Source organism: Engraulis encrasicolus, chromosome 13 (assembly GCF_034702125.1).
Source record: "Engraulis encrasicolus isolate BLACKSEA-1 chromosome 13, IST_EnEncr_1.0, whole genome shotgun sequence".
In the NCBI taxonomy this organism is placed as follows: domain Eukaryota; kingdom Metazoa; phylum Chordata; class Actinopteri; order Clupeiformes; family Engraulidae; genus Engraulis; species Engraulis encrasicolus.
The window spans coordinates 52913769-52934495 of NC_085869.1; the positions used below are offsets into that span (position 1 = coordinate 52913769).

At 42.1% G+C, this 20727-nt stretch overlaps 1 protein-coding gene across 2 annotated transcripts in view; it reads left to right on the forward strand.

Moving 5' to 3' along the window:
- Positions 1-20727, forward strand: part of gtdc1 (glycosyltransferase-like domain containing 1) — a 49615-nt gene that overhangs the window by 2685 nt on the left and 26203 nt on the right. For both annotated transcript variants that reach the window (XM_063214707.1, XM_063214708.1), the window contains exons 2-4: positions 3618-3820; positions 13392-13559; positions 16081-16254. In XM_063214707.1, coding sequence (XP_063070777.1) covers positions 3642-3820; positions 13392-13559; positions 16081-16254 — 521 coding nt within the window. In that variant the 5' untranslated portion in view covers positions 3618-3641. The remainder of the gene's footprint in view (positions 1-3617; positions 3821-13391; positions 13560-16080; positions 16255-20727) is intronic.

The window sequence follows — 20727 nt, forward strand, 5'->3', positions numbered from 1 at the left end:
GGCCTGGGTGATTTGCTGATCCTTCCCCACCTCTCTCTCCCCACACTCACTTCCTGTCATAATCTCCATTTTCCTATCAATAAAGGCACAAAAGCCCCTAAAAATATATCTTTTTAAAAAAGTCATTGAAGTTAGTTTCAATAATTTCGATGAGCAGAGCTTTGACTGGTCAGTTAAATTACCACCACCAGATTAATATCACCATTACTAAACTTTGCACTTTGGCGAAATGACTCATTGTAAAATACTGCCCCCATCAAGTGAAGTGCTTCCACAGAAATGTTCTGGCGATTGTGGTGAGGGATGGACGTGAGTGTGCAAGTCTCTTCAGCCATATTACATAATTTAGTTTTGTGACCACCAGCCTTCGGCCGGCCACACACTTAGTGGTGTAGATCTTCAGCGGGTGAAATGCAATATGTGTAGAGTTTCTATGATGTATCTTGGTAGTTCTTCTTTTAGTGTTACTGTATCCCTTGGCAGATACATGAACATACAGTCAGACCAAGAAGGGAGCAGAATGACAGTGATCTGTGCGTATTCTTCTTACATCACCATGGTGACATTGCGTGAAGCGTATACGATGTGGTTTGTTCCATCCGGACTAGCTAAGGCCATTGAAGCATACAGTGTGTGGACTAATTTATTTACAGAAACACAGACAGACAGACAGACAGACACACACACACACACACACTCACACACACACACACACACACACACACACACTCACACACACACACACACATATATTTGTAATTAGATTAAGTAGTAACAGGTGAATATGGAAACGAAGAAAGAGGGATTTTCTTTCCCCATCTTTTTCTTCATTTTCTCCCCTCCCGAGAGCCTTTTATTCACTTTTCGCTTGCATAGTTATCAGCTTCGTCCTCAATCTGCCGTTTCCTGTGCACCACTTTAGGGGAGTCTTTAATTTGATCTATCATCCAGGCCGAATCAGCCCTGCAGAAAGACCACATCACTTTTAGCCCTCTCCTTCCCTGTCAGACTCCATTGCGGATGATGCTACACACACACACACACACACACACACACACACACACACACACACACACACACACACACACACACACACACACACACACACACACACACACACACACACACACACACACACACACACACACACACACACAGAGTTGTCCACGGATGGCCAGAGGGAGTAAAAAGGAGGTGTCAAGTAGTGGCATGCACGCTCCGACGATCCCTGTTCCTGGGAGCTTGTCGCCAGTCAACATAAACCTATCCACCCACTTCTTGCGCGTTCGTTCGTTTGCTCGTTTACCCCCCCGGGGGCCACACGGAAGATTTCTTGCAGTGCTGAGTCCCCCCCCGCCCCCCCCATCGCCCGCCCCGTCAGGATTGGTGGGAGCATTCGCCTTGACATCCCTCTGCACGTCCTCATTGGCCATCTTAATACATTCGTTTTGTGTTTTTTTTTTCTTGTTCTTCTCTTGTTTTTTTTTCTCCGTGTTCTTTCTCTCTGTCTTATGAAATCTGATCTCCCTATTTTGCTCTGCCCACCAGGCCCCCGAAAAAAGTGTAGCGAGATCTGAGTTGCATTTTCAACGCGCTGGAGTGTGGGCGGTTGTGTGAGAGGTTGATATATATCAATAATTCCGTGCATAGTACACAGAATCATGTTGATCTGTGTTCAGGTAATGATGGATATTGCATAAATAACGTATTCGAGCGACCTGGAAGTGCCTTGTTGTGGCTTTATTATCACAATCAATTATTGTGTTAACAGTGACTTGATGCCCATGGCATGAGGTGTTTATCTAACAACACTGCCTTCCTTTTGCTTGCTTTATTCTTATTCGTGCTGCTGTCAGATCTAAGTGCACATACAGCAACACCGCCTACACAGATGTTGTCTCTTGTGTAAACATGCTCCTCTTCGTGGAATTTAAATGAACAAAATGTTATGTGAGACTGCACAGAGTTTGGCAACACATTTCTATTGCTTAAGTAGTGTCAATTTTTTGAGCACTCGTTCCCGTTTTTTACCCCATAGCTTCTTTGAGGTTACACAGATAGACACCCCCCCCCAACAGGCACAAATGTATGTACGCGGACACACGCACGCACGCACGCACGCACACACACACACGCACACACACACACACACACACACACACACACACACACACACACACACACACACACACACACACACACACACACACACACACACACACACACACACACACACTCCTCCTCCTCCTCCTCCTCTCAGCATCTTCTGTATCTAGTGCTAATCAAGCTATGCTGTCTGTGAGTTTCACTGGTTTTCCCAGTGGAGCTGAGTAGCTAGTGTAGCTTGTGTTTCATACGCTGAGGAGGTGTCGTTGTGAGCGGCATGCTGTGAGCTGCACAGTGTCTTGAAAGTGGTAGAGAAATGACTCGTCAGTACACAGCCAGAAGGGCTGGTGTTGCTGCTCTGTCACCTTGGCTGTGGCACAGGGGTTTCCCTGCATGTGTGTGTCGCGTCTCGTTGTGAGGGGGCGAGCGAGTGTTTTGACATTAACCCCTTCGCTTTCCTGTCCCTGTTTTGAGGTTGAACGGTTTTCTGACACGCCATGTAACCTACCTGTATAAAAGCACTCGGTGGCGCGGTTAAGGTACGATGACGGCCTCTAACAAAGAAAGCCCACTCATGTCAGGTTTTCAAAGCGCAATGGAAAACCCCTCAAACTAAGACACACTTCTGTCTTTCTCTCTCTCCTAGTCACCAGTGCAGAACCGTTGAGACAGAGAGACTATTTTATTTATTTATCACTGTCCCTATTAGTTCTGGTAGTCATATCGAAAAAAGGTATGTTCTCCGATAATTAGTCACTTTGAACCTTGTGTGTTGTGTGGTTTGCCTGAAGCTCTCCAAAATGACATTAGCCACAGTCTGAACACAAGTCATGAGTGTTGCAAAGCAGGAGGCATCAAAGGTCAGTTTTGCCATGGCTGCGCGAGTGTGCTACGGCGTAAATGTCAAAGTTGTTTGGTCCTCATCCGCAAAAGCTTCTCTCTCTTGTGATCCCGCGGCGGCCCAATAAATTCCATGTCTTCAAGGACCCTCATTATTCACTGCAAAGATCATTTCATTATTCAGTCAGTGCATTGAATATCAGTTGCATTCCTGTAGCGCTCCACTTAGCTACTGCCGTTATGCTATACGAGGGGCACAAACCACAGCATTCCATGAATGTCCAAAGCATATTTTTCTTTGGTGGGGGAAATAATGGAGTCGACATGGCTGCAGGGACTTTTGTTAGATCCCTTGTATAATTTGAATTGTTGGCAAGGTTTTTTAGGTCCCGGGCTCTGGTCCGTGGTTTGGTCCAGGGTATCCCCCCATCACTGTACCTCTTGATTGCTTTTGAAGTTCAACTGGAAAACAGTCTTGACAGACGTCTTACATGTACATCCATGAATGTCAGCCCTGTTTAGAAAAAAGAAAAAAGGTCACTGAATTATATGCTTTTGTGTCATGCAGTATGGTTGGAGGACTGGAACATGTTAACATGTTGCCCTCTTGTTTGACATTTTGGGCTTGGCCCTTTGTTATTTTTCTCCATCATTTCCCTTCTCTGTCGCAGGTGTCACTTGTCACTCTGCTGCCCATGAGTGTGTTACTGGTGGAGCCGTTCTACGGGGGTTCACACAAGCAGCTGATTGACCTGCTGAAGGAAAACATCGACGACTGCGTGGTCTACAGCCTTCCAGCCAAGAAATGGCACTGGAGAGCGAGAACTTCAGCACTGCACTTCATGCAGAACATTCCAGAAAGTCCCTCCTACAGGTTAGGGCTGACTTGATTGACCTTTTTTCCCCCCAGAAAATTAGGCCTTGATTACACATAATGGGTGGATGATGGATAAGGACTGTCCATGTGTCACTCAAAGGGATGCAAATGATTGATTAATTTATTAATCGTTAGTTGATTGCCTTATCGATCAACTTACAATTAATTGATAAGCTGCGTCCCCCCCCCCAAATCCCTAAAGAACCCTTACTAAATCTAAAAATTAAGATTAAAAAGTGTGATAAAATACTAAATTTAAATGAATTCTATTTCAATTCATTAATCCAAATGTGATTTAAATATTCCCACTGTTCACACCCCTCTTCACATGCCATTTCACCTTTGTCTCTTGTCAGTTGAATTGGTGATTAATTGCGATCAATGTTTTTTATTGATTAGCACATTCATCGATTTAAGTCGATAAATCGGTTACATCCCTACACTCACCCATTTAAAATGGCCATTATTTAGCTAAAACACTAAGCTAATTAAGCTAAAACAGGTTATAAAGTTTTGAAGCTCTGTCTTCATTAATATGGTAACATGTTGAATATATTTATTTCTACAAGATACTCTCAAGATAATTTTTTTCAGGCTTATTTTCACTCACCCCAGTGCAGATATTTTTAAAGCAGATATTTTTTATATATTTACATATAAACACAGTATGTGGATAAAACCAAAAACACCATTGTGACAGGTGGGTTTTAGCTCCCTTAAACAAATATTTTTAAAACCAGAGTTTTAAGATGGGATTTCTAAAACTCCCTTTAAGAGGCCCAGACCTTGATGCCTTTACAAAATTATCCAAATTCTTGTAAACATGTTCTTAAAATCCTGCCATGTAAGCGTATGCTTCTGCCTCTTGCTCACAACACTGATGGTTTGCCTAATTATGTCATCTATACAGTATATCACGAAAGTGAATACACCCCTCACAGTTTTGCAGATTTTTGAGTATATCTTTTTATAGGAAAGCATTACAGAAATTTCACTTTGACACAATGATTAGTGACCTTTTAACAACATATTTAACCGCTTAAATTTCTTGTTCACTCAGAAAAAAACTAAATACAGCCATTCATGTTTGAACATGTACTCACAAAAGTGAGTACACCCCAGATTAAAATCCGGTAGAAAAGGGGCTGTGTTGGCTCGAATCATCTCGAATTGAAATGAAATGAAAAGGGATGAAAAGGGAGGTCATCAGTGTGCGTTTCAACCTTTCTTTGCATTGAACTTTTACATTTTGAGTCTGCATCTGGCTTAAATAGATTGGTGTGAGATTTGAATGCAATCCTATGGAGAATATCAGGATCTGCTTCAGTAGTCACAGTGCATGATGACATGCATGTTTCTTTTAGGTGTATTTCAGATTGCCAATGTTAACAGCATTCATGCATCCCCAAACCATGTCAGTCCCACTACCATGCTTGGCTATGGAGAGGATACACCTTTTTTTGTAAAACTCACTTGTTTACCACCACACATGCTTGACACCATCTAAAGTATATTTGTTTATCTTGGTCTCTTCAGATCACACGACATGGTTTCAGTGATCCATATCCTTGGTCTGTTCATCTCTCTTGAGACCAAGATAAACAAATTTGCTTTAGATGGTGTCAAGCATGTGTGGTGGTAAACAAGTGAGTTTTACAAAAAGTTGTATCCTCTCCATAGCCAAGCATGGTAGTGGGACTGACATGGTTTGGGGATACATGAATGCTGTCAACATTGGCAATCTGAAATACACCCTTAAGAAACATGCATGTGATCATGCACTGTGACTACTGAAGCAGATCCTGATATTCTCCATAGTATTTCATTCAAATCTCACACCAATCTATTTAAGCCAGATGCTGACTCAAAATGTAAAAGTTCGATGTAAAGAAAGGTTGAAACGCACACCGATGACCTCCCTTTTCATCCCTCTTCATTTCGTTTCATTTCGAGACGATTCGAGCCAACACAGCCCCTTCTCTACCAGATTTTAATATGGGGTGTATACTCACTTTTGTGGGTACATGTTCAAACATTAATGGCTGTATTTTGTTTTTTTCTGAGTGAACAAGAAATTTAAGCAGTTAAATATGTTGTTAAAAGGTCACTAATCATTGTGTCCAAGTGAAATTTCTGTAATGCTTTCCTATGAAAAGATATACTCAAAAATCTGCAAAACTGTGAGGGGTGTATTCACTTTCGTGATATACTGTATAGGGCTTAGCTGGTTGAATGAATGGGCAAACTCCAATTTCTAACTTTCAAACCTTTGCCGCTGATATTTTCAATATGGAGATGACTCCTAGATTCAGTCGTCGGTTTTATTTCTGTTTTCTGGTAAGTTTCAAGGTCTTAATCATGTGGGATTCCCTTTTTTAGAAATAGAACCACAGTGTGATTTTGCTGTTAGAGCATAAAGCATACAGTAACATGCGAAGACAATGTTTAGACTCTTTCCTAAATGTTGTGGGCTTTAGGTAAAAAACAATGGAGGGTGGGGGAATCCTCTAAACAGATGATTCATGACTTTTTTCATTGCTTGCTTTGTTGACAGTCTTAGAAACGAAAACATCCTTCTTATTTTCATCATTTGACATTTATTAGCAAAGGATTACAATCATTTCTGATTCATGATTAGCTATTTCCTCTTACAAAAATGCCATGTGAGTGTGGTGCACTAAAGCACCAGTGAAGCAACTGTGAAGTGTACTGTATCTGAAAGTTAAATTTTAGTCAGTCAGACCTTGAGATAGGAAAACTTTGGGTGAAGTTGACACCTCACCCACCTAATCTCATATAAAGCTCTAGGTGATAACAATTAGGAAGACATTTCTAAAATGCACAGAACAAGATGGATATCTGCACTTTTTTCCAGTGTACAGTATCTATATAATTGTTCCTGTACACAAACACTGCATGGGTAAAAGAAGGAAATGAGCATCAACTGTATTTAGCATTTTATAGACGTGGTCTACCAAGCCTATCCAACTTGCCTAACTGAATGGAGGGGAGTTTTTTTCATTGTAGGCTGTTTAACGGTGGGTGGGGAAAGTACTCTAGGTAGCTGTGTCTTCTATTTGAATGATGGTATTCTTGATTTGGTCTCCTGAAAATCACAGATGCATAAAGGCGATAAAGGGTTTCTCAGAAGGAGTAGAGACTAAAAATAGTGTTTTCTCGTGTTGAGCTGAGGCATATGAGCATTTAGCCCTTGCGTCATCTTAGCTCAGCATTTCGATTCTAACTGGCCCAGTCAGTCGAGTCAATAATGTTTGTGCTCAATCATGGACAATAACCTGTGCTGGTAGCTGGGGGAAAAAGGCACACATCCTTGCGGTCTGTCAAGGAACTCAAACCAGAAATACATCATACATCGATGACATCGATGCCAGCAGACTCTCTCTCTCTCTCTCTCTCTCTCTCTCTCTCTCTCTCTCTCTCTCTCTCTCTCTCTCTCTCTCTCTCTCTCTCTCTCTCTCTCTCTCTATTTCTATTTCTCTCTCTCCCCCTCTCCCTTTTCCAAAACAGTAATTTCTAGATGGGCCCTTTTTCACAAGCGGGCTTGAAACCTGACTAAGCAAAGTATGACACTTGGCCACCCACCTACCAGCCTCCACAGGTTTGCTTTTGGAATCTTATATGTCTGGGTAGGTTCCATCTCTGCTCTGCGCCTAGCAACAGCAGCAGGAAGCTTCAGCTAGCTGGAAATTTCTGGTAGTTGCCGACAAGTGGACACGTCATATGGTACAGTAGAAGCCAGTTATGGCATGCTTTGTTATTTATATTAGCAGACATTGAGAACAGTGTGTGCACACACACATACACCCACATACTCAGACACACACACACACACACACACACACACACACACACACACACACACACACACGTGCGCCCGCGCGCACACACACGCATACGCACAGTGTGTGGATTTATTTCAGAAGGGGAGAATCACTCTAATGACCTGTTTTTGTTTTTCACGGCTTACACGATCACAGTAACATCTTTAAAATTGAGGTGTGTTATATGCTGGTTAAGGTAGACAGACGGTTAAAAACGAATTAAGATTGTGTAACAGATTTGGTTATGACTTTGCAGCCTACAAACTTTGACAGGCCATGAAATCACAAGCTTACCCTGTAAACGGGTACATTAGGTGCTTCAGATGCTGGCCTCCTTTTCCATTTTGCTTTTTTGTACTCGTTCCCTCAGAGAAGTGCTATTGCACTTTCCATTTGACAAATTGTATTATGCAAGTAACATCACCTAGATACGTAAACAGAGAGGTCGCTGACTTTCTAAAACTACTGACAGAGGGCATGGCACAGAAGCTACCCTGTAGTGGTGCACCACTGCATTAGAGCCAAAGTGTGTCATTTATCAGTTTCTAAATTATTTATGATCAGTTCAGGCTAATAAGCTTTGCTGTTGTGCAAGTTATTTTTTGCTTTGTGGTTGATGTCATTAATGTATTGGTTCCACTGAAGGAACACTTACCTCATCGCATGCCTGGCGCCTAGCCCTTTAGGTTAACTTTATGGCACTGATGAAGAAAATGCAGTAGGCTGTGCACTGCAGTGTTGTTATTACTTCTGAGGTCTAGGAGCACAGACGTATTATATCAAATTATGCAGACAGCATTAAGAAGGTTCTTAATGCCTCCTTAAGTTTTCCAAATCTGGGTATGTCTCAGACTTAAACTGCATTCATTTATTTTTGTTGTCTGTATAAAGTGTTTTTTCTTCCTTTGCTACATTTAAGAAAATGAAGGAGCGTAGTCCATCTTTTATTGCCCTTGGTTTTGACACGTGACTGAGCTTTCTTGCATGCTACAATTAAGATTTTAGGACTTAAATTGTACTGTGTTAGTGACTGATTGAAATCACTAGATGAATAAGCTCCACAGATATAAATGCTCCAAAAAGCAAGCCGGTTTCGGTATGGTGTCGTACAGCGCTGCTCCACTTGACTAAAAGTAAGACTTTTGAAACATCTCAAGAGGTTATCCTGCAGGTCAGAAAGACAGTCTATAAGGTTCAGAGCTGTAAAACATGAGGGGTATGGTGACTTCATGAGCAAGAGCACAACCTCATGGTTAGATAAGCCTACCAAACCTCTTCAGTGTCCTGAAGAAGATAACAGTCTTGCAGAAAGCCAACCATCAATGCAGCCATGCACCAGTCCTGAGCTGTATGAGAGAGTGGCCAGGTGGAAACCCTTCCTCCTCACTCAAGAGCATATGTCTTCTCACTGGGAGTTTGGCTAAATGACTCCCAGAGGACACCCACTGTAGGCCCTGGGTATCATATGTCCATGGATTGATGTACTGATTGATTTCAATACAGCTCCCCGGGGTGTTTACTAAGTGGACTAAGCTTCACCTTACTCATACGCACCATAGTTGTCGACAGTAGTGGTGACACACTATGGTCATGCCATGGGGATGTTCTTGTACCAACATTTTCTAAGTGTGGAAAATGTCATTTTTGAAATTGTTTTTTGAGATCAAGGTTTTATGGGTTGCGTACATTTTTCTTTATACGCCGTATCAGTCATAGCTCCCACATAATGGTAACCAATACTTAAATATCAATACAGTGATTCAAATAAGTATTTGATCCCTTGCTGATTTTGTTGGTTTGCTAACTAAACTAACTAAACCACTTTATTGTGAAAAAAAACGATCATTTATTTTTTCCCTCAAGAATTGTGCTGTTTTTGCCTGTTCTTGAACAGTGAGACCTTATTTGTGGGGTGCATTTTGACTAATCAAAAGGTCTTCAATAAAACACATGGCAAAACGCATGTGCATATCCACACATAATTGTCTTGGGAAAGGTCATATATAGCTGTAACAAGATCCCCTTTGACAAACAGTTTCTGTAGACCTGTGAGTAAGTATCAAATGTGTTTCCAAGGCCAAATGTATCAGCTGAACTGCTGAAATGTAGTAATTTCCAAGAGTTTCTAAAACCGCCTGTCAGAAAAAAAGATGTTCAGTAAGTCCTTGGCAGTACATTACAACATCTTCCGAACTCTACAGAGTCTCTACTTTCAAATGGTACCAGTCACTCCATGATAGGTCAAAGTATGCAGGCACAGGAACCATCTAAGTAGATATTGTGCAAAACCTCAAAAAAACTCAAAAATAGCCCCTAAGGGGTTAAGAGAATATATATATTGATTTATTTCTATTTCATCGAGCAAAATAAGTATTTGATCCCCTGCCAACTGATAACAGTTCCGGGCCCACAGACTAGATGGGCACTTCCGATCAATTAGTCATCTGAATTAAAGACACCTGTACATACTAACTGATATCAGGGACCAGATTTTAGACCTGAACAAAGATTAAATGGGCTACAAAGTCACAAGAAAGAGACTGGGTATTAATGACCCAACTGTTGATGCGTTTCTTCCAAAATGTAAGGAATACAAAATGACTATCCATCAGCCTGTCTGGGGTTCTATACAAGATTTGACCTTTGTAGGGATTTGATAATCATGAGAATAGAAAGAAAGTACTCTAGACCTGTACGGGATGAACTAGGCAATGATATCAAAGCTACTGGGACCAAAATCACTGAGAAAACTACTGATAGAACTTAATGCCACAGAGGTTTAAAATCCTGTAGTGCACACATGGTACCTCTACTTCAGAAGGAACCTGTGCAGTCCCACCTGAGGTTTGCCAACGAACATCAGACTGGTTTAGGATATGATAAGCAGATGCTGTAGTTAGATGAAACCAAAATCAAGCAGTTTGGCATTAACACAATTCAATGTGTTTTGAGAAAGAGAACTGCTGTCTATGATCCCAAGAACACCCTCCTCACCATCATGCATGTAAGTTGTATCATTATGGTTTGAGGGTGTTTGTCTGGCCAAGGCACAGGACAACTTCACATTGTCAACGAATGGATGGAGGAGATATGTAATGTGCAATCCTGAGTGCAAACGTCCTTCCCTCCACCACTACACTGAAGGTGGGCCATTTTTGGATTTCCCAACATGACAATAATACACAACATACTCAAGAGTGGCTCAAGAAGAAGCATATTAAAGTCGTGAAGTGGCCTAGACAGTCTCCAAATATTAACCCTATAGTAATTCTATGGAGGGAACTGAACCTCCCATTTGCCAAGCTACAGCCACAAACTATTAATGTTTTAGAGATAATCTGCAAAGAAAAATGGCCAAAAATCTTTTCTACTATATGCACAAACATTGTCATCAACTAAAAGAAGCATCTGACCTCAGTGCTAGACAACTAGGGCTTTGCGACACTTTATCTTCTTTAGATAGAGGGGTCAAATAATTATTTGCCTAAATTATATACAAATCAATTAAAATATGTTATTTTAAGTTATTTTCTGGAATTTCTTTTTGATATTCTGTCTCTCCATGTTTGAATACATATTATCATTAAATGTATAGACTGATCATGTCTTTATTAGTGGGCAAACCGGCAAAATCAGCAAGGGATCAAATACATATTGGACTCACTGTATGTATAACTGTAAATATCAATATAATAATGACAATAATAACAATTGTATTTGTATAGCACTGTATCATACAAGGCATGCAACTCAAAGTGCTTAACAAATGGGAAAAAACATCATTGTTAGACATAGATTTAAAAGGAGAAATAGGAAGGAGAGACAGGAACAGCAAGAAGACAGAGGAAGAAGACATAGATAGAGATTGTAGAGCCATAAAGTCCACGTAGGTTGGGCCCAGGATTCTTAGAGGCGTAAGGTCCACAGTGGCTGGGTCCAGCATAAGTCATAGATAGTCACACTGAATTTGGGCGCTCAGATGTGGCCCCTGGTGGCATCAGGGGTGAGGAAAAACTCCCTTTTCCCTTGATTCATAGTTCGTAGAGGGAAAAAGCTCAATGAGGTCTGAGAAAAAAACCTATAGTCAGGAAGAAACCAAAAATATGTATAACTGTACAGTATGTATGTATATGCGGTATATCAAAGATATTTCAGTCAGCAATAAGACAATGGGCAGCACTGGTTTAATTTACTTAGATATTAAAAAAAACACTCCATACCCAAGGGGGCACTGTGTCATCATGTCTTGGTTTAACATCTGTTATCCCTAAGCAATATAAACAGGTGTTTGCCTAATCCGTGGATTTTCCTCCAGCAAGTAAGCCGTCCTTGCCTGATGTTGAGGTGCGTCTACTGAGGAGATGATCAAGATTGAAGATGGTCCTGATAAAGAGCCATTAAAGGGGGGGGGAAACGTATATAACCTCCAGAAAAAAACAGCCACCCACTCAAAGAGGGAAGTTAAATAAGCCCTTCTGCTCCATAGGGACTAATCCAAGAAAACTGCACAGGATGTCCTGTGTGAACTATTCTTGGCAGGAGCAGAAGCAAGAACGAGACTCCACGGGTAAAGAAAGGACAAAAAAAAGAAAAGAAATAGCGATCCTTCTACTTCATCTGGTTTGAGTCAGATATCTGCATCGGTGAGACACACACAGAGAGAAAGGGAAAGAGAGAGTCGGTGGAGGTTTGCGTTACGTATGTGGTCTTCCACTGCCAGATACGGGACAGGATATGGGGAAGGGCTCTAATCCTCGCAGGCAGAAGGCGAGTGGTGTCATGGTCTCATCTACTGCCTGTGGGCTCCCCCACATCAAAGGGGCCCGGTTCACATGCAGGCCGGCCGGCTGACAGGCAGAAGAGCCGACAGGGGCTGGGTTCATTTAGGGAGACCTTAAGAGAGCTTCAAAGACTCTCGCTTTGGCTCTCTCTCCACATCCTCATTCAGGACAATAAGGGTTCTATCGCTGGCCATAACCTTCCAGAACAAAATGAACAAACGAAGGGGCAATCATGTCCTCATCAGTTACCAAAATCATTTTCTTCCTCTCTCGTGATGTCAGGTGCCGTTAAGGGAATATCTGTAATGGCCATAGGATCTCCTTTCAAAAGGTTCCTCAGAGTGACTGCTTGGACCACATACGCAAACCTTACAACTTCCTCTAATTCAGCTTTTGTGGGATATTCAATCTAGCCTGCTTAACATTCTGGTAGCAGTCATGGAAAGAGATAATCGGTAGGGAAAGGGCTTTTGACTTTCCAAAGTGTTTTAATTCTGCAATGAAAATGTAATTTTAGTTTCACTGATCTAAACACACAAAGTAGTCCATTCAAAGCTAGGAAAATATTGGGAAGGGCAGTGTGGACAAAATGATGACCCTCATTGAGATGAGGCTAACATATTTATACAGGGGACATAATGTATTTATAAACCTCAAAGCATAATGCTGGCTGCACACATAAGGAATTGTTATGCTATGTTATGTAGGTTTTTACAACTGTATATGCATTATGACACATTATAATGACCCCATATAAGTTTGACATGAATTCACCATTGATCTTTGTGCAATGTAAGATTCTGGCATGATTCGCCTACAAATCCACAGGTTTTCCATAAATATCACAAGAACAGGGGTACTTGTAATGTTCTTTGTTTATTTTCCTCTCCTTAAATATGTCACATTTCTCACACCGTGATGGCTTTCTCCTCCTTCTACATTCAGGGTGCTCCTGGCTAGCTCTGTGCTGAACCTAGCTGAACTGGTGGCTCTGCGTCCTGACCTCGGCCGCTTGAGGAAAGTGCTCTACTTTCACGAGAACCAGCTGGTGTATCCTGTCCGGAGGAGCCAAGAAAGAGACTTCCAATATGGTTACAACCAAGTCCTGTCATGGTAAAGAGCACTTCGCGTTCAGCATTTATCTTCCAGTAGGAGCCCTAATAATCAGGCCACTTTTCAGAGATAAAGTAGATAAAGTACGGGCCAAAAGCTTGGGCACCTTCTCATTCAATTTTATTTGTATAGTACAATTCATAAACACATGCAGTTCAATGTGTGTCAACAGTTTGACAAGAGACAAAAATTGACAGCATTTTAGGGTAGGGTATGCTACACAGCTAGGTCAAAGGTTTAAAAGAATCAGGGAATGACAGAATAACACAGAAATCAGAAAAATATATAAAATCATAAATGCAAAACATTCAGAAAATCCCTTGGAGCAACAGGGATGAGGAATACTCTTTTTTAGTTTTTTGAGCATTGCAGATTCTCACCGAAGGCATCAAAACTAACAGTAAATGAACACATGTGGCAGGAGACCATGGCTATAGCCAGGTCCTGTCATGCTAAGGACCACTTTGCCTTTAGCATTCATCTTCTGCCGTGAGTAGATGCATGTGAGCGAAGAAAGGCCCATTTCTGAAAGCTGTTAAAGCCGCGTGTTCTCTCCACTTCTGTCAATTGACCACAGTCGAAGGTCAATGTGTGTTCTGCTGCTGGGCAGAATTGTCACTGCGGTGCGACTATAATGGAGCACACCTGTGTGGAGTAGTACTTCTACTTTTCCATTGTGTTGCTCTGCTGTAAGACGTCCAAGACTTTGAGATTTTTGTTATTATCGTTGAACAGTTGCCTGTAAAAGGAAAACTGAAAACTTTGTCAGTCTAACATCCCTTGTGTCAGTCACACATCGCCCTGTCGGTTTGATATTTAAGACACCTGCAACACGTTTTATCTTTTCATTGACCGGTAAGCTCTGGGTTTTAGAACTAGCCGTCATTTTTTTATGAGCACAGTCATGGCTTATCCTGGCCGGCTGACAAATTGCACGAAACAGGGACTGAGATGACTGACGAGGAGAGTTATTGGAGAACCCCAGTGTGGTTCAGCTCTGTCCAGAGTGACAGTTGCCTTTTCTGAGGGAGCAGTGTGAAACATGGAACCAAATGTATAGAATGACACTTTGACTTTTCTGAAGACTCTAATGTTAAAACATCAGTCTCCTGTACCTTTTTAAAAAAGCAAAAAAGAAGAAGCTTAAATGAGCACATGGTGTGATTCAGTCATTCCTGGTGTGATCTAGCCTTTATGTAGAGGTGGCTCAGAGTTTTGAATTCAGCTCATTCCTGGTGGATTGTACAGGAATGGTCTTCTTTGAGCGGTTTGACAGCTTCTACAAAACTTCAGCATCCACAGTATGACAGTGTGAGTGTGGGCAAATAGAAATCGGCTGGACAAATAGAAGTTTGTTTGGGTGTCCCCAGGCTCAGTAGTGGCAAATATACTTATAGAAAGGCTTAATAGATGTGGACAAACTGTAGACTGATTGGCTTTGTGCTGTCGGACTATGCATTAGCATATTTTTGATAGTTGACCTCAATCTGCTTGCTCTCTGCAAATCATTCATAATGATCAACAGGATCTCGTTAAAATACACACAGTTGTCCATGTACCATTGGCAGCATATAAATAATTCATATACCCATTGCTCCCTCGCTAGCTGTTGTCCAATAATGCTTTCAGATGTGGCATTGTAAAAACATTAAAACTAACCAAAGACATTGTATAATGCACATGTGTACTCAGTTGTGCCATAATGCAAGACGTGAAGACGAATAAAAAACACATTGCCGGAGTTACAGGTTGAGCGTCGGAAACACACTGCATTTTCTGCACTAGAGATTGAATACGTTGTATAGCTAACCAGCGCTGTGGCATGCATGGTTTTTACTGACACAGTTCATGAAATGGATGAATGAATATATGAATGAATAAATAAATACATTTATTTAGTCCATTCTTGATGTACGGTGGTCTGCAGTGCTACACAACTGAAGCAGCTTACTGGATATTCAGTTGCATCAGTTGCACCATTGCTTTGATGTATTTCCATACATCTTTGGGTATGGTTCCACAGGATTCAGTTCCGTTCAAAAGGATTTATCCAATACCTCCCCCAACCAGCCCCCCTTGTCCTCTGCAACTGATGCTGGAGGGAGACCCTGCTCGTGGTGCTGCACCAACTTTAAGTCAATCAGATGCCTTGGCTAGTTGATTATTTCAATTGGCTGAAGAGAACTGTGGTTCCTCATGTTGATTAATGTTAGCATTGGAACAAACTGTCATGATTTCATATGTTACTGCAATTATAATGTGTTACCATTCATCAAGGGGATGCATTGTATTATTGAAAAAAATATCCCAAAATCTAATATAGAAACCCCCTTCAAGCATTTCTTATTTCCTTAGTATCATCTGTTTGTTGCTGGTTCAGTGTCAAGCCAGTCTAAACACGTCATGATTCTGACAACAGAACACAAACACAGGACAAGCAACGGCAAAAAGGAGCAAAAAAAAGCAAATTTAAAAAGCATGATTCACAACATCAAGCAGTGTGCCTTTTATTTATTTCCAGCTTGGTGGCAGATACAGTGTTGTTCAACTCCAGCTTCAACATGGAGTCCTTCTTGACCTCCGTGCCCTCCTTCTTCAAGACGGTCCCAGACCACCGGCCCAAAGACCTGGGGTGCCTCATCCGACCCAAGTGCCAAGTGCTCCACTTCCCCATCCGATTCCCCGATGTCACAAGGTCAGCCGTCTTATCCCGAGCGACAGAAATTTGCCTTCTAGGGATCACAGAGGCACTGATTAAAGAAAAAGCAACTGCATTCACTCTTTAATCCGACCCAGAAAGCTGATAGAGTTTGGGAGCGTGGTTAATGGCAAAATCTGCAAAGTTGTGTAAGACCGTGATTAGAACAGACAGCCTTAATATCCTGTCAGTGTCACTCCCTCACACACACACACACACACACACACACACACACACACACACACACACACACACACACACGTACACGTACACATACACATACACATACACATACACATACACATACACATACACATACACATACACATACACATACACATACACATACACATACACATACACATACACATACAAATACACATACACATACACATACACAAACACACACACAGAAACACACACACACACACACACACATTAAAGAGAGATACAAACAGACTAACACACGGTCTTGCAGTGGCAGTCCTGATTGTCATATGTTTCTCACCAAATTACTCCGGAAGCTCATTTGAACATGCATGTCTTGATGTTTACTACTCACGCACCTCTGGTCATACACCACAGATTTTCCCTCTGCATGCCCAGATATTACAAGACTCTGCATGGAAGTTTCTGGATGCACTCTTAAATCGACTTGATATAACTTGTTTATTTTATACGTAAAGTAATGCATTTAACATCCTCTCAGTGATTTGTTTTATGTTGAATACAGTTTTCCAGTAAAAGTGCATTAAGTATATCTAGACTGGAGTACCTCATATAATTCGAAAGTACTTCCAACCTGTAGGGTGACTGAAGATGAGATCTACACAGTTCTGCTTTAAAACAAACACCATTTTAGTGAAACTCAGAGAGAGAGACAGAGAGAGTTGTCCTGACGCGGGGTAGACACCAGGGTCGCCTCACCTCTCGTGGCCTGATCAGTCGGTGCCAGGCCCTGCATCCCCCCAGCACCCCCCGCACCACCTCCCCCAACCCTTTTTATTAGCTGTTGTCCCGGATCAGTGCAGAAGGGGTCGTACCTTTTTTATTGGCCTGTTCCAAAACAATGTACAGTGCAGTGCAGGCCTCCTATCCTCCAGAGCCGCTTGCTTGCTCAGCGCCACACGACCTGCTTCTCATTAGCGTCCCTCCAAATCAACAGCAGCCCATTCAGGGACATGAAAGTGACAACATCACAACATGGTTTGAGTTTGATTCTAAACACATCCCTGAACAGTGTTTTTTTTCTTTTGATTTAATTTTAAATCATGAGGGAGTGGGTGTCTTTTATTTTTAGTTCAGGTGTGAGGGTTAACTGCATATTTTTTAAAATTTTAGGTAGTGTGTTTTGCTGTGAATGTGCATGTGTGCATGTGTACATTTTGGGTCCTGCATCTCCCTTATCATTGGGAACAAATGATTTGTGTTTTTATTGGTCACAATGCATCGAATGGGGACAAATACATAAACAAATGATGCAGTTTTAAAGCAATTCTTATTCCCCCTTACCCCACCACCCCCAACTTTTTTTCTCTTTTTGATGCTCTACTCTTCTGTGGTCAGTTTCCTCTGAACCACTGTGGTAAATGGCAGAAAGTCTGCTTTAGAGCGAGAGAGAGAGAGAGAGAGAGAGAGAGAGAGAGAGAGAGAGAGAGAGAGAGAGAGAGAGAGAGAGATAGAGAGAGAGAGAGAGAGAGACTCACTCTTGAAATATGTTGTGACTAATTATTTAAAGCCGGCCCTGCAGGAGTGTGTGTGGCTGAGGAAGTGCAAAGTGGATTGAGGAGTGCCCGAGGTGAGCAGCTCTGTTATCAAGGGACTTCACTGAGCGACAATTTGTGCCGATGTCCGCCATAGCACCCCCACACTCCCCCATGCCATACACACACACACACGCACGCACGCACGCACGCACGCACGCACGCACGCACGCACGCACGCACGCACGCACGCACGCACGCACGCACGCACGCACGCACACACACACACACACACACACACACACAGAGCGCAATGCAAAAAAAATGAGCCTTCAACAAATGTCTCAGATCTCGGGAATTCACTATATAGAGAGAGCTGTGTGTTTTTAAGTTTGTCGACAGGACAGGCTAGGCATCGTATATGCGTGGCAAGCGTTGTTGTGTATGATGATGATGAGAAGGAAGGAAAAAAGAAGCATAAGAATGTACCCAGTTGCCTGGTATGCATCATGCTAGAGTATGCATCATGTGTGCTCTGTTTGTATTCATATTTCCTGTTCACTACACCCTCTCTGAATGTGCATGCGAAATCCCAACATTTGTGTGTGTGTGTACTTGTGTGCATGTTTGTGTGTATGTCTGACTGTGTGTTGGTTGTTGCATACTGATGTGGTTGTGTGCTTGTGTTTCACATGTACGTATCAGTGACTTTGTGTGTGTGTGTGTGCGTGTGCGTGTGTGTGTGTGTGTGTGTGTGTGTGTGTGTGTGTGTGTGTGTGTGTGTGTGTATTTGGTGTGTGTGTGTGTGTGTGTGTATTTCGTGTATGTGTGTATGTGTGGTTGTGTTTCACATGTACATATCAGTGGTAAAGGAACGCTGCGAGTGAGCCGACACTGATGACACGGGGCTCTTGCCTAGAGTGTTTCTCGGCTCATTTTCAGATGGTAATTTGCCCGATCCAAAGCAAACTCACAGAGTGTAAGGAAGCGATTATATGCATGGCCGACTACCCCTTAACGCGCCCGCGGTCCTCTTTCTGAAACCAGGCGCGCTCAGCCTTTTCAAAAACGGAAAGAAAGAAAAAGGAAAGAGAAAAAGGAGTGAAAGAAACAGCCAAGACAAAAAAATGCTGAGTATAAATGCTGCGAAGAGCAAATGAAATAAATGGCAATTAAAAAATAAAAAACTACTAAAATAATAGAATGGATAAATGAACAGAAGTTTTCGTTTGGTATTATAAAGCGTAATAGCATTCAGTATAATAGTTTGACTAAAGATGGACATAGACACTTAACTGTAGCACAGTTTGTCTGGTGCCTCTCCGTAGTTTAATCTATGAAATAGCTCCTTAACCTGCCAGATTTGATTAAGAAAACTGTCAAAAGTGACCATACTAATGTCATAAGTGTTGCTACATAATTGCATAAAAGTCAGTATAACGTAACGTTATTAACTTAATTTATATTGAACATTGACTTACTTTGACGTCTTGTAAAAATAACCATATGCCTATTATATCTCCAAGCAGCAGAGATATCTAACACATCTTTTGGTTTGTCTTTTGATTTGATTTCTCCCCATAGACTTAGCTTTTAGTTTCTGAATACCAAAAAAAAAAACACCCAAGCTGCCTTTTTCCACAGACTTCATTAGTTTTGTACACAGTGATTTTATTTTCGTTGTGCTGTGTTGTGTTGTGTTGTGTTGGTGTGTGTTGTTGACACTGGCTTTAGCTTTTTGTTCATCTGCATTAGTGTCTGTCTGTCAGGGGGGCAGCATTGAGGGGCGAGGGCTGGTAATTTAATAGCCATTGACCTCCTCCAGCAGGAGGCTTGCTGTGGCTGCCCATGCCACCTCATCAATCTCCCCCAACTTTCAGGGGGCTGGTGGCTTTTTCCCTTTCTGTCTTTCTTGCCTTTTCTTTCATTCTTCCATTCTTTTTCCCCCTTTCTTTCTCTCTCATTCATTCCTTTTTTTTCTGTGTTCTTTGTCTGTCCCCACCGTAAGTCCAGCTCCTGCAGCTTGATGTTGGAGGGGGAATAGTAACATCGACGTGCACACGTGACGAGCAGGTGTCGGATTCAAGTGGTTTGACCAAAGCAATAACAAAAAAAGAGCGTAGTGGGGGGATGGCGTCCGGGGAGGAAGGGAGGGAGGTGGAAGACGAGGGCAGGCGAGTCAGTCCAGGACATTCGTAGCATACTTAGATTTGCCATGGCTCTCAGTCTCCTCCATTATGTGGCACGGATTGGACCGAGACGTTTCCATAGCAGTCTTGCGACATTGTGAGGTTGCCACAGAAGGGCGTGCGATTACACCCGTAAACAAAAAGCAGAGATTGATGATCATTAGCGTGATTTTTTTTTTTTTTTTTTGGTGGGGCCGTGTGTCCCTTTCTTTTTTTTCTGTAGACGTTTCAGAAGTAAGCAGCATAGACACAAATAGCTCTGATCTCTTTGAGGTTTGGTGGAAAAGTGCGAGTGCGCAGTTAGGGCGCAGATGTATGCATTCACCGCACGTCACAGGGACCTGAAAAGCCTTGTGTGTGTCGGTCGGCACCGAGGTCAGGTTTTCATTAGGTCTGTTAACTCACAGCAGATAACTGAAGCTACTTTAAAGTTGATTGGGAAAAGGGTGTGTGTGGGGGGTTGAGGTTGGGGGAGTAAGATGCAGTGGGGTAGGGAATGGGGGGGTGGGGGGGGGTTGGCTACTTTTAAAAGCGTTTTTGTGAAGCCATTGATGTGTGAGTGAGAGAGAGAGAGAGAG